The sequence below is a fragment of the Lissotriton helveticus genome, chromosome 3_1, assembly GCF_964261635.1.
Source record: "Lissotriton helveticus chromosome 3_1, aLisHel1.1, whole genome shotgun sequence".
Taxonomy (NCBI): domain Eukaryota; kingdom Metazoa; phylum Chordata; class Amphibia; order Caudata; family Salamandridae; genus Lissotriton; species Lissotriton helveticus.
Window position 1 is genome coordinate 739,507,283 of NC_136061.1, and position 15,446 is coordinate 739,522,728.

General features: G+C 40.7%; 1 protein-coding gene across 6 annotated transcripts in view; it reads right to left on the reverse strand.

The window, feature by feature from the left end:
* Nucleotides 1-15,446, reverse strand: part of TEAD1 (TEA domain transcription factor 1) — a 505,124-nt gene that overhangs the window by 336,508 nt on the left and 153,170 nt on the right. For 5 of the 6 annotated variants that reach the window (XM_078680920.1, XM_078680919.1, XM_078680915.1 and 2 more), the window contains exon 3: nucleotides 11,630-11,888. In XM_078680920.1, coding sequence (XP_078537046.1) covers nucleotides 11,630-11,835 — 206 coding nt within the window. In that variant the 5' untranslated portion in view covers nucleotides 11,836-11,888. The remainder of the gene's footprint in view (nucleotides 1-11,629; nucleotides 11,889-15,446) is intronic. The other variant, XM_078680921.1, reaches the window with a different exon arrangement.

The window sequence follows — 15,446 nt, forward strand, 5'->3', positions numbered from 1 at the left end:
TTCGATGCTGATCACGGCCCCAGTCCGTCATGCATCACGGTGGGCGTGTGCTGATGACGGCTGGGGGCCGTCATGATCCCGCCCACTCATTAAAACGGCTGCCCAGGTGCAGAATTGCGGCTGCGCCCAAGGGGTTAAAATCGCAGGGAGAACTTCAACCGAGCTTTAAAACAGCAAGCTCTGAGACTAAAAACAAATGACAGCAAATCTCGGTATTCTCTCCTTTCCTGTCTCTTTATGTCTGTGTAAACTAACCACATCACAGAAAGGCACAGAGTTTACATTGTGCACTGATCCATGTTTTAATGAAAGTGTTTTTGCCGGGAAAGGTAGGCAGAGTACAGCAGTGTGACACGTAAAGTTAGGTGACCCCCCTGAAAAATAAAATCCAAGTCTAGGCCCTGTGCTGCTAATGAACATTCCTGTGGTCGCCTCAATGGATTTGCATGACCCGCTACCAGCAGGCCCCTGTAAACTTGCAACTCACCTTAGCTGAAGTTGCTGCTTTTCTGAGCAAAGAATCCATTACACTTAGCAAGGGCCAAAGAAAACCATCAGAACTCAGCACAAAGGCTACTGGACACTCACTCCTGACTGCAGTAAACCAAGGACCACTTTTATGACAAGTCCATTTAATGAGTTATTCTTACTATTAAAATAATTTTGGGTTGGGCTATGAACACTCACAAAGCTTCCTGACTTTACACAGTTCATAACAAGTCGCCATCTCTTGGGTGAAAACTCAGTCGTACAAAGTACAGAGTGAAATGACCAGTTCCTGCTCTCAAGCTTGCTCTACACCTCCTGAAAAAGGGCAGTTGACGAGTATGCTGCCATTTTGCTTTGCAAACACCTGTCTTCAATGATACAAATACAATACAATGCAATTTAGAGGTCCAGTCATTATCTGTTTATCACATTGCATAGTTACACCTCAATTCTGTGAAAGAGCTAAATAAACAGCATAAGATCCAAAAACGGTTAAATATTCAGAACTGCATTAAGTTTTCAGAAATGTATGTGTATTACATTATGATATTTGTACACTCGGGACTCCCCTCCGTCACATTTTTAAATGTGCAGTCTGATTCTGCCAAATTCTGATGATAAAGAGTTAAGACTTTAATTTCGACAAATATGCACAATTCACTGAGAAGCCAACTTAAATGTGGAGGGTTACACCCTGATTTCTTGTCAAACTATTGACTGTTTTGTGCTATAACGTCTATCTGATTACTTGGTGTTATGCAATTCAATGAGAAGTAGGAGTTGGAATGGAGACATTCGTGTCATATAGCTCTCATGACAACATTGATATTTCTGGACCTGTGACATTATTAACCACATGAGCGCTAGCGAAATTCCCCTCCTGTGCTCTTCTTTACAAAAACCCATTATTCATGACGAGCTGGGCTCGTCATGAGCGTAGCAGGAGGCTACCTCATGACGAGCCCAGCTCGTCATGAGCGTCGAAGGGGTTAAGGCATTATTTTGCTCTTAAATGCCTTCATGGTGGCACGTATAATCAGAATACTCCTCTATACAAGCTTACTGTTCTAGTAGGGTAGAAGATGTTCCTGTTCAACGCATTTTGGCTGTATGCTAGAATACCAATAACAAAAAATATGACCTGACAAAAATGTTGTGGTCTAAATATAGCTTATAAAAATATCCTATTGGGTAAAGATTTTATGTTACTAACTCTAATGGACGATCATTTTGTAAGTGATATTTGGGACCTAAACCTTTTCTTATAAAATATCTATGCCACAATAGTCTGGTATCATAATGTATTTATTATTGTTTTGTTCAAATAAAATGTACTAAAAATTAATTTCTTGAGGATGACTGTTTCAAAGTTCTTATGGGAGAGAAGGCTCATTATGACTCACCCTTGCTTTATTACTTTTGCCTTTTGATTGATGAATTCTTTGTAATTATTCTGACTTTTTATTCTTTTTATATTGTATAATAACTTTGAGTGCTAATAGATGTCTTTTTATCTGTAATGTTTTTATTGTAGCATACTTTTTATGCCGCTATTTTATCAACAAAATAAAGTTATTATGACTGACTGACTGCTTCAATGTAGCATTAACCATATACTGTGGCATACCCCGGAACGAAAATTAAGTTCTCTCGTGGCTGTCACAAAACTCACAGCAAGAACATCACCACACTAGAAATTAGAAAGTGAGCAGGCGTTGCCTTGTGATATATAAAAAACTTTTTCAAATCATACACTGGTGTCGCCCGCCGCTTTGTCAGAACCAAGTACATTCAAACTAACTTTGCAAATACCCTCACCACAAGTGCCCAGGACTGTGCTCATTTTCCAGTGTGGATCCTTCGACCCACACAAATCCGGGGGTTATTGGGTACATCCCCCAAGCTGGCAGCACCATACTTACTTAAATCCTCATGAACATTACGCAAACAAGTCTGAGCGCCACTTCTTCCTGTCCTCACTAAAAATCCCATCCCTAGCTCTTAGAAATTAGAAAGTGCAGAGGGGAAAAGAGAAGATGATCGGCCTTCTCATGCAATGAGAGATTTGAACTCCATCCCAAGTACCAGTCCGGATCCAACAGGACCTTCTCCACTTCTAGCTGATCTGAAGGCTTGTCTCCTTAAACACCTAACCACAGCTTAACTGTTCAGTTACTAGACTCTTCTCCAAGAGAACCTCCTCACTTACCCAGTCATTTATCTGTGTAAATTACTATTTAAGCCCCAACGGCACCTCATTATTCCTGCTACACACCAGTAAGCTGGAACTTCTACCCAACAAAAATATTGTAATCTGAAGACCGATCTACTTCAAAAAATGTTTCAAGATCTTCTCTTTTAATGAACACCTTGTCTGCAAGTAACCACACACACATGCAAATAGGAGTCCACTTAAACACAAAGGTCTTCATTTATCTTTGTAAAAATCGTATTTAAACACAGCACTTCTTTGCTTTATTAATGGTATATACACATAACAATACATAGGCGCACATATATAAAGCCTCAACTATCTGTTTCTTGAAATTATCTTCAGATTTCCGGTACAAACAAAGAAGGGCCACAGGCTATTCACGCATAGAACAAATGCCTTAACTTTATAGCCGGCAAGATGGCTCTGCAAACCCACATTTGCCATAGGCATTTGCAGTGATCTGGATGTTGGTAGTTGCAAGCCCAACAAGGCCAACTCAGCTGGCCATATTTCCGAGGCTGGTAAATTGAGTGGTATAAACTACGTAATATTAACTATTGTTCATTGAATATAAGAAAAGAAGAAGTGTTGCATTAAGAGCTAAATAAAAAAATAGATATTATTTTTGTAAACAAGGTGTGTGAATACACTGTGCCACTTCAAAGCAAAATAAGTATCACTGCGGAAAATAAATCCAGGCTTGACGGATACATTGTGCATATAAAGAAAGAAAAGCACCAGTGACATCCAGCAGCAAATATTGTTGATATGTCCAGAAGTAATCTTTGAGATGTTTCAAGATGTCACATGCGTCAAGAAAAATGTTTCCCTTTTTTTTTGTTTGCTCAGCATCTGCTACAGTTCTGGCCAAGGCGCGAGAGAGTCCTCGTCCAGCCACGGCGTTTCTCAATCCTAACAATGAACTTCAGTGGGCAGGCATGCAGCCAACTCCAGCCAGACTCGCAGCAGCGAAAAGCCCTTCAGGTAAACAGTGTGATAAGCTAAACTGCAAAAACTAGACAATGTTTTAGACTATGAGGCAGTTGCTATGGAGACAGTTGCTAATTAACTGCATTCAGCCAAAGAGAACAAAGGGCTTAAGGGCAGACAGGACGCTGTATCTTCGAGTGAGCTATGCCTAACATCTTATGCAATCTGCACATCGCTCATATCTGGAATACCTGAGTCTGGGCTGCAAAATAACTCAGGGAAAGACAACACTGCACAAAATTCATTCTGATCGGGACAATCTTGTAAGTCGGCAGCTTCTCCGTGGAAAAACAACAAACAAACTCGTGTTTTAGACGCTGGATATTAAATGAAAACGTCGGATGACATGTCAGGTGCAGTGACAATGACCAGAGGCATCGCTGCAAGACACGTTTTTATAGCAGCATCTTTTTCTGCCCAGTCCACCTGAAATTAAGTATTATTTAGATGTCTGTATGGGTGTCCTTTGTAAATAATACTCTCCTCGCCTGAGCTGGCATACTGGCTGCGACCACCCTTTGGAACACATGTAATACATAAACTGTGCAGCCATGCCTTACAGGATTTCAGGACCAGCATGACATATACACATATGTGCATGCTACAGGATGCAACAAACCATGCAATCGGATTTGCTTTGGTACTCGGCATTCAGCGAAGGCAGTAAGCGGCATCCACAACTCAACTTTTGTACTTCACTACCAGTATGTATTTACATTTATCCCACGGTACAGACCACACACTCACTCTGAAAATGTAGACTGTGTATACGGCTTTCAATGATGTTCGTGATGCATTATAAAACAGAGGAATCAATTGCTGGTGGATGCCGCAGAAACATATTTTGCATTAGTGATAAGTAAACTCAGGCACATTTACTAAACAAATCCATACACTCTCCAGCGATGCAAATGGAAACAAATACGCGTTTCTTTTTAGTTAAAAATACAAGTGCGTCTACGTGAAAAATCCTAATGAAAGAGGACAGCCTCCCGGAAGAGTTGATAATGGGATGCAGGGAACTGACTACTTTAAAGGGCGACAGTGGCTGCAAGCAAGGGGGTGCAATTTTGGCAGATGTGTCTGAGCAACTCAATGGATGCTTAGCAACTAAGCAATAAACAGAGAAGAGGATAAAGGAACAAGTTAAAATTCTACAGTGACCTCACAGCAGTGCAAACCTGTCCGTGCGGGAGCAGGAGCTCGGGTACAGGCTACCTCTGGAACCAGCAGAAACATCCTTAACAACGTTTGTACTTCACTAAGCAGAAAGCTGAGCTGAATTCAAAATGTTTGTATTAGGATGAAGTAGTGAAACAGTTCTGGTCATGGGTGCCCCTAAGGCTGTGTGGCACGGGCGCCGCTCCTTTCGGTGGGCCTCGCTCAACATGAGTCCTTTCACGTGGGCACACACGGTATTTGTATCCCACATTAGGGCCGTCCCAACTTTCTACACCGCACCTACTTAACTATCTCTCCAATGACTTCCAACCAGGTGCCCAGGCAAAGGTTGGAAGGTTAAGGGCATCTTTCTGCAGCATCATCCCTGTCTGCCTAGGGCCAGACCCCGGCCACTCCATTGAGAACTCTTGCCACCACCCATCGACCTCGCTCTTCCTCCTACAATTTTTCTCTGCCAAAGCTGGATTTCACTGTAAATACCTAGTAAATACTGTAACTCTTAACTGTGGCTCCACACTATGTACCTACTATTGCCCTGCGATGGGCTCCATCAAGTAGTTTAACAGAGTCAAGCCACTATTACACCAGGAACGACTTCAACCGCACCCCTTAGGGGAGTACCTCCCGTTATTCGGAGACACAAACATCAGAACTCGCTCCTATGAAGAGCAAGGTTCAACTAAGCCACTGGTACCCAGATTATCAAAAAAGACTTGGGCACAATTAAAATATGCCATAGAAGACCTCAAATGACATTGATTTGTGTACGCTGCCTGCGAAGCTATCCCTCACTGCTTGTAGCATAATGCTTCATGCACAGAGCACTGCTGCACACTACTGCAACACGTTTGGAGCACACTCTCTGGGCATCATGCATGACATGAAATCAGCACACTTTACATGACACTGCAACCAACACCATTCCTCATCCATGCATTTCAAGATTTGGCCGTACCTAATCGTCCACTTTGGAAAGCGCTTTGAGGCTTTGACAAGATGTACTGAAAGCAGTATAAAAATGCTCAAAAGATACAATCATTTTACCTTATGCCATCGTTCTGTGATTGTGAATTACCAGGGGGTTAAATACAATTCTCACTTATCAATTACACCAATTCTTCAAAAGTGGTTCTTCATGTGAGCTTACATCTTCAGAATTACATTGAACGCAGGGTCGGCCCTCCTGAAAATTAAATGACACCTCACATGCCCGCTCCCTCTGGTGCATAAGGCACTGCTGCACCCAGTAAATATCCTCCCAATTTCATTTTAGACCTTTCTATCAAAAAGGGCGGACAGAGTAAGGTGAGAACACAGGTTTACCGCCTCACCTTGTACCTTCGTCTGCCACAAACAGGCAAAGTAAGGCAAGTGCTGCTGGGAAATACCCATTAGTCTAAAAAATATTTGAATTATCTATTTGAATGAATGTCTCATGCTTATGTGTGAATAATTCTACACTCCGCAATTTTGTCATTAATCTAGAAACTTAAATGCCATCATTTTTAACCATTAGATGCAGCTGCACTTTATCGTTCAGTGCAGAACCCAGCCATGTCGACCCTAGAACTTTTCAGACATAACTTGCATGAAAAGATACACAAATGTGCAGAATTTTCATTTGTAGCTATTAGGTTGATCGGCAAATGCAATTCTTTTTCTATGGCACCCACGCACTAAATGGGGATGGCTGTGGCTTGCAGAAATTCCATTAATCTAAATGGTTAGTTTTGCATGTTGGTATTTTGAAACCACTCTCTTCCAAGTAGAGTACCTCTTGAAACCTAATATTTTTGCCTTGTTTCAGTCTACAAATGACGAAGTAACTCAGACCTAGTGTTTGCTTGCAAACCATTTAGGAACACAGTGCCTTGCATGTGGAATTGTACAACTGCTACAAGTCAAGAACTGGGTGTTAGACTGATATGCAAATGGTTTACATTGTTGTTGCAACCTTGAGCAAAATTAGATAGATTGTGCTGTCTTGAAATTCCCTTAAAGTCAATTATTATTTGATTCACCCTAAGGCAAGTATACCACAGCAGCCTTTTTGCCACCATCTTCTTGGTCGCTGTTGAGGTTTCATGCTGCTCCCCCTTATGAAGGAGTACAGCAGTAATTTAAGCTTTCCGTATAGGTCAGTGATATGATTCCCATTCTGACCAGTGGCCTGATTGGGCCCTAATGGCCAGTGGAGTTGTATCATCCCATTTCTCTTTCATGATTTGGGTGCAGTGTAGTTCCACTAAATAGTTTTCATGCCTATGCCATTTCCTCAATGGCTCGATAAAGGACATTTTGTTAATTATTAAGTGTTAATCCATAATATAGAGGTGCGCCAGGTGCTGAAGTATTGAATCAATTTCATACTAAGGGGAAGTGTCTGAGATATTTGGGACTGCGTTATGGATGGGGCAACAGCCCCTTTGAAAGTGATAGAAATTTGATTGGTAACAGGTAGATTTGGGGATTGCAAGGAGTAGTGCAAATTTGATGAGTAGGTAAAACCTAGGAAAAGGCAAGTTTTGGTCTATAATTGTTGTCTTGAAGGACAAGTGAGAAAGACTACCCATTGACACAATTGTGGACTCATAATTACTGACTGCCCTCAGACATCCAGAACCAGATTTCACAAATACAATATGAAGAGGTTTTGCATTGTGTACTCATTGATCAAAACAATAGGAAGGGAGTTTACATTGTGAATTCCTTGCAAAACACCATAGGAAGGAGTTTTATAGTGTCAGCTCTGTGACACATACAACAGTTAGGGGTTTTACAATGTGAACACTCTGACTACTTCAATAGGAAGGGATTTTGTTCTGGCAATTCTCTAAAATACACAATACGAAGAGGTATTACATTATGAACTCTGACAAATGCAACAGAAAGTGGTTTTACATGGTGAATTCTCTCACAAACATAGTAGGATAGGGGCTTAGAATGTGACCTTCAGAAAACACATCATGGGAAGGGGCTTTACATTTTGAAATATCTGACCATTGCAATAGGAAGGGGATTTACATTTTGAACACTCAGGTAAATGCAATAAGAATGGGTTTAACACAAATGTAATTTTTCTTAGTCCAGCACTGGAAAATATTTGAAATCTCCAGAGAGATTCAGGGTTAGTTTCAATGCATGTTTGCAAAACGTTCATAGACCACATAGTCATGTTTATTTACATTCATGTTAAAATGAACACACTTTCTTTATTTATTATTGATGTAATGATAAAGGCAGTATTCCTTTCATTTTACACTGTCAACAACTTGACAACGTCTGTGTACTTGTGTTTTGATTGTAAAATGTGAAATGGTTCAAATAGGCCAATGTAGGAGCTGCTCATATTAAGGATTACGCACTGTTGATATTTACATTGAAGTATTGTACCTCAAAGACAATGGGAGAAGACTTTATTTAAAGGGTGAGTTTACACCTATGATATTTGTTTAGGTGTGTGAAATAAACCGTGTTTCAATCTGTGAAGCCCTAATCTGTAATTCCACCTGAATTTTTTTGATATATTTGTCTGTTTGTGATAGCAATTAGTTTTGTGTGCATTTAAGAACTTTTCATTTTTAAAGAAAAATATTGCTCAATTCTACGTTTTAACCCAAAACACCCCAAAACGCTAGCCTTGGACTGCATGTCTCCATCAGGTTCTACATTGAGAACTGTTTGACAAATGCTCTTGGAAGAGCGATTATATTGTGGACTCTCTGACAAATTTAAGAGGAACCCTATTACATTGAAACTACGTAACAAGTGCAATAGAAATAACTTTCCTTAATAATTTTCCTTAACAAACAGCATGCACAGGCGATATACATTGGGTAACACTGAGAGACCTACTAACTAACAGAGAGCTCTAGTTCACATTGTGCTGGAGAGGTTGCATTAGTGTGTACATTTGTAATTTTAGGTTCACCATTAGTTGTATATTAATTGAAGTACGTATTCTTTTGGACAAGTAAAAACACTGGACATAAATTTATTAAAAACTATTGTTCACTGTTATTGAGTGATTTAACCCCTTTAGTTGTTATAATTCGCTCTTTTGGCTTTAATTTCCTTAACTATTCAATCCTTGATTTAGCAAGCTGGTAATAACATTTAAAAGGTAAGTGCAGATAAAACAAAGGTTTTGGGTCTAGGGAATTAACCACACACCTGGACCTCCGTTAAGTGGTAAGGGGCTCTTGGCCCACCATCAGCCCCTGTTTCTATGACCAAAAATGTTAATGTTACACTCAATACTGATCTTACCTTCTGTCCACATATCAACAAGATACCTGGTCCTTTTTATTCCATTTTGAAGAGTTTGACAAAAAAATTACTTGCCTCTGAGTCAAAGGGGGAAAGTAGGTAATTTGAGCAACTATTTCATCCTTTTTGGATTATAGGAACACAGTCTTGCTTGGTTAGTCTAACTTTGTTTGCTGTCGCTTTCAGATTGCACAAACTGCATCTTCCACATCTGTTACTTACTTTACCCCTGCACACTTCTTTTAAATCACAATCGGACTTCTTCCACAGGGTTCTAGAGAATAAATTAATCTTATTTACGTCACTTTGCTTGGTGCATGAGGCACACACCAGCACGTCTTCCATATTCCAGCCCTCTGCCTCAGCCCCATGGGCCTTTTCACATGCTTACTTCCTCCTCTTCATTTGCACTTTTGGCTGTGCCTGTGTTCCATCACACCAGAGCAGGCAGACTTCTTCCTTAGTTGTAACTCCTATACCATGTACACCAGAGGCAAAAGACTCTGCCCATGTGAGTGCAGGGCTAGCGGTGTGCCCTTGAGCACATTAACCCCTTCGACGCTGATGACGAGCTGGGCTCGTCATGAGGTAGCCTCCTGCTACGCTGATGACGAGCCCAGCTCGTCACGTAAAGTGCGCTTTGAAAAATCTCAGCGTACGAGCGGAATTCCGCCCGCACGCATGCGGTTAAAGCCAAACCTAATAGCATTGCCGATGCTTGTTATGTAAGTACCGGCAAAATAATGAGAAAACATCATCAAACATTAACATGGAGGAAAAATCATTACAGAAAAGGAATTAGAAAACATAAGCGTATATTATAACTGTCTAAACAACTCCTGTGCCTCAGCTAAAGCTGTAGACTAAAGCCAAACGAGTTGAAGTCCCACATAAATGTGAATACTCGGGAATTAACTAAAACAAATCAAACTCTACCATACTAGGGTATCAATCAATTAAAGTGCTTCAATTTTTCCTTTTCAAAGGTGTCAGAGTCTAGCAGAAAAATAATGTACTCATACGAACCAGAGACTAGGTGGGCAGGAAGAAGTACTACAATTATACTCTTGTACGTAAGTTTACATGCCTTTGTGAATCAGCAAAAAAGTCCAACTCCCTCTTAGTAAAAGTATAAAGAAGGCCAAGTCATTTCTATTCTACTAATTGTATACTACTCCCTGAGTAGTCCAATTTGAATCCCATTTTAGTTGTTTTAGGGCTAATTCTTGAAGGCATTTAAAAGTACAGAAAAAAGTACTACAGGAGTTTTACTTTGCATATTCCAAAATACCTATGTCAACATGCCCCTAACTTGAAGGACCATTGAAATCAGATTGAATAATTATTCTTGTGTGCGCTGATTTGGCAAAAATCCAGTAGGGTGGTAAATCTGTGAGGGCATAGGGTGAGCGGTATTTTGATGCTAAACGCCACACGACACTGATGAGAAAACATTCTGCTACTTTGCACACTAAACTCCACCAGAACCCCAGCATTTAACTTTGTGCCAACAGCAGCTGAGACACTTCGCCCGAAGTCTATTTTTCCAGACATTATGTTTCATTTGGCTGAAAGGGTCACATGACAGCTGCGAACGAACGCCTCGAGGATTGTTACTCCCTCCAGTTGACACTGACAGGCTGTGAGAGACTCCAATACCGCCGAATGAAAAAAAAACCTTCTTTCCATTACATCATCCAGCCAGTATTGGGGGAGGGGGGCACAGCTGGTGGCAGCCGCAGCACCATCTGCTTTCTTCTTAAAGTGCGCGCCAGTTCACACAGCAGCCTCCTACCCTTCTGTAATAAAGCAGATTATGAGAGGAATGCATCAAACCTCCTCTCTCTTACGCATTACTAAGAAACAGACCAGTTTACCACAGAATACGTTTGCTCGGATGAGAAATCAGACACGACCAATTGTCTGTAATTCCAACTCGTTGCTGTGCACGCCGAGAAAGTCCAGGCTGCACTTTGCTGCAAGTGCACGCTATGTAATAATCGCGGCCATCTGCCTCTGGCAACTTTGGAAGCCAAGACTGCAACTGCGCAGTCAGCAGAATTTAAACAAACTACAACAAAAGACTGGTGTTGCTGCCAGAATACACTATTAGCTGGAGGAAGTCGGGAAGAGAAGGCGAAAACAACACAGTAGTTGCTGTGCATAGACGTTCACAGCAACAAGTTTACAACTGCACACTATATTAATCGAAGCTCAAACACATTGCACCCATCTGTCCACTGAATGCTAGGAGGCCCAACTTTGCTCCTAGTTACAACAATATGTTTCCAGCTATATTTTTAGTATTGCCCATAAAAATGCACATTCCGGTTGCTCCCATGATGAAGCCTCTGAGCCACTTTTCATCACAATTTCCAGTTAAGAAGATTGCAGTCATTTAAGCATCTCACAGACACATTTAAGAGCCATTCATGTTTCACTGCGACACACAAAGTCTGCTGTGTCAAAGCCAATCCAACAGACCTACCATACATCTTGCCCTCATCGGATAGGATGATTTTCCTTCGGCCGCATGGGGGGTAGATGGCCAGAGCTTCCTGGAAGCTCTGTTCAATGTCAGGGCTCCAGACGCCCTCTGCGTCATTGTCCATGGGCTTGTCCGCGGAGTCACTCATCCTCTCTATGTCTTCGCCAGGACTTTCACTGCCGCTCCAGCTGCTGGGGTCCATGTCCGAGGTGGGGCTCACCAAGCCAAAGCCAGGAGCCTTCAAAGAAATGGAACCTAAGACACAAGCAAATTAAAAATACATTTTAGTACTTCGACATGTTTTCAATGAGAGTCAGCATTGGTTTTAGGGTATAGTTAAGGTAAGTTCACTAAGCACCGAGCTGATCCAGCCACTAAAAACATAAACATATGCAAGACTGAAAATGTATGTTATGGCCCTCAGTATTAGTGGACAATGTTTGTTCTGATGTTTACCACACTCGATAAAACCATACTCCATAGAGGTTGAAATTTATTGGGTGTGGTACAGAACAGTTTTGGTTGAACCTTTATACTGCACAAATGGAAACCTAAACATCTTAAAACTTGGCTTTTCAAGAATTAGTCGCGCATCAGAGTCCTGTCACATATTCCTTCAGTTAACCCATGAACATTAGATCCAAGCAAAAAAAGTTCATATCCCAAATATCCAGGGACTGAGTCGTTAAGATTTCCACGATAGGGTGATTACCTCCGAGTGCAGAGACCGAACAGGAGCGGGTTCCCCAGTGTAAAGCGGCGTGCAGCTACCGCGCCATGTTTTGAAACTCCTTAAAAGGAGTTTCAAAACATGGCGCGGTAGCTGCACGCCGCTTTACACTCGGAGGTAATCACCCTATCGTGGAAATCTTAACGACTCAGTCCCTGGATATTTGGGATATGAACTTTTTTTGCTTGGAAGGACAGGACGCCCTTGGAATTGATTAATACGCCATATGTTGCATGCTTAATTTTCTTGCAGACTTTGGACTTGGAGTTACTCTCTCCGTATATCTACATGACAGTTTCGTGAAATCTCAAGGCCCTGACGAAGTCGTTTGGTTTTGATGACCTTGACGAAACACGTGTTGGCAGCGGTTGTTTTTGTACGTGTGAAGATTGGATTGATTCTACTAAAAGACTAAAGAAGAATAAAACGGAAAAAACTTACAAAATTTGGACTTGATATTTTGAACTGACCTGCTTCTTTCTAGCTCAGGATCTAATGTTCATGGGTTAACTGTACAAACGTGGCCCCTTTGGAGTTGCACTTTGTTTGATCCTGGTTGGGTGACCAGTATCTGATCCTTTTTGAGCTTACCAAATATTGTTTCTTGTTAATAATTTTTTTCTTTCCAGCGCAAACCTTCCCCACTCACCCGTTCTCTTTTGTGTTGTACATATTCCTTCAGCGCCGGGACACTCTTGATGAGTAGCTGTGCGCTATACTTAATCCCTTTCATTCATTCATTCATTCATAAACTAGCACTGAGCTTCCTGTTTGATCCAACAACAATTAGTATGAAATGTTGCACTTGACATCATTAGTGAGTGCATTCACTATAGAATTAAAGTAATTCATACATCACACTGTATGCCTTAACCATATTAAATGAGGATTTCTTTGAAAACTTGATGAATAAACCATCCTTACATATGTAGAAAATGATAGCTCTGGAAACGATAATAGATTTATGTAATGTGTGCACTAATGTTACAAATATTATTTCATATAAATTCATTTCAGCAGAAACAGAAAACAGTATTTTATGCAAAATTGAAAAGAGTCCTACTCAAATCAAAGTTAAAATGTTAAATCAATTGTGCACATTTAATATATGTGTGCACGTTTAAACACAAATGAATATAACCTTGTCAGTACATTAGTTTCATATTGCATGTGGTATACAGTAAATATTGATAAGCATATGTAAGTATGGCTAGAACTACAATTTTCCCTTGAAGGTATTCGCACACATTGCTAGTTTGAAGATAGATACAACACTGTATCAGCGATAGAGAGGGAGCCTGAGAATATGACCTGGAGGAAAGAACATGGAGAGCCAGAGCATTAACTGAAGATTCCTATTCAGCAATGTTTCAACATGGCTTGGTTGAGCAAGGACAATGCCGTTCCCATGTTCAATGTGGGATATTTTGCCAGTGTTTCAGTCTACAATGTGTGAATGGAAAAGGAAAATGGAACCCCTGATGATGCGAACAGAGGGATTTTATCTGAAGGATTTTAGTGTGAATAACTGGAGTCTACACTGTCTGATGCTGGATACACTTTTCCTTGGACTTTGAGAAGTTTAGACCTCTATGTTTATTACCTTTGATTCTTGATGAGTGTGGCTTAGGCTAATACTCAAACACCCCTGACCTAAGAAGACTCTTGACTGAGCTTCTGCAATGCTGACACCGTCCTTTATTTCCTTTACCTCCTCAGATTTTTCTACAGTTCCTTGAATTTTGAGATTCTTTAGACTATTACACCATCCTCTTTGTTTGGACTTTAGATTTACTCATGTATAGAAGAGATGACTGAAAACTCTTCTCTCTGTGAGCACCAGATATTAATGCCTCTGTTTTGCATTACTGTGACTAAACATCTTGCTTGATTAATACTGGTATGCCTAAACTTCTCTAGGAAGTTGGCTTTCCCAGTTGTTAGTCTGTAACTTTATTGCATGGTGCTGAGATTAGCTAATTGTTAATCTGCAATAAACCTTCTTAACCTTAGTTACTGTTTCCTGGTCCTCACAGTGTAGCCAAATGGGTTACACTGTTAATTGAAATTGATTAATATATTGGTAACTCTCGTCACCTCTCAGTCGGGAAAGGAGGTCAGTCAGATGATGAATGGTAAGAGGGTTGGCCCAAATGCTGCATCAGGTGCAATAAATTACATGCATTACAATATAATAATGGGGGTAAAATTGAGATTTCGGTCCTTACTGCACCAACATCTGCATGTCCCTCGCAATTTTAGGCAGGAGTAGCATGCCAATATTAACCTAGGGAAAACTGTGCTGGTGCAGTCTTTGTCACAAAACTCAGAATGATGAAATATTTGCTTGTACCCCAATTTAAGGGACCAATGGTAATGATCAACTACAAAGAAAGACTGCACACTAATTGGACTGATAAAGAATATCAAAGTAAGCAAACACATGTACTTAATGAGGAGATTCCTTCAACTTGCTGTTAGGGCATCGAATCGCCCTCAATACAAAATCCAAGCATGATCCCATTATTTAATTTTTCCTGATGTAGTTTCTGCCACCTTTTTCCAAATTAAGTTTTGAAACTTACCACTTGACAGTGGCCACCGATCCCCTTCCTTGCTATTGCCCAAAACATTTTAAGTAAAAAAGAGGAGTATAAGACTTTGTTACTTTATGCAGATGTATGGGCACCATATAGTATTGTGTCCCTTTTTTATGTCAGCGTTTTAACAGTGCAGCTGTCAAACAGACCTATTGCTTACTTATGACAAAAGTATGGCACACCTGAAGTCATCTTGATTGGAATAAAGTGGTAACACTTAAAACATTTAATTTGAAAAGGAACAACATGAGGGGTTTCATTTTGCCATAGAAATTATATATAATAGAACTGTTGGGCGTTATTTCTCACCTGTTACACCTGGGGCGCTGAAGAGGCCACACGGCCGAAATGCATACGCCCACGCTCAACTGTCGAACAACAATAAAGAGACTCCGCTGTATTCCCCTATTGAGGCTTCAGACTTTCTTTGGTGAAGGTGTTCGTGGCATATTTTGCACGGTTAGCCAGCGACGTGCAACTGAA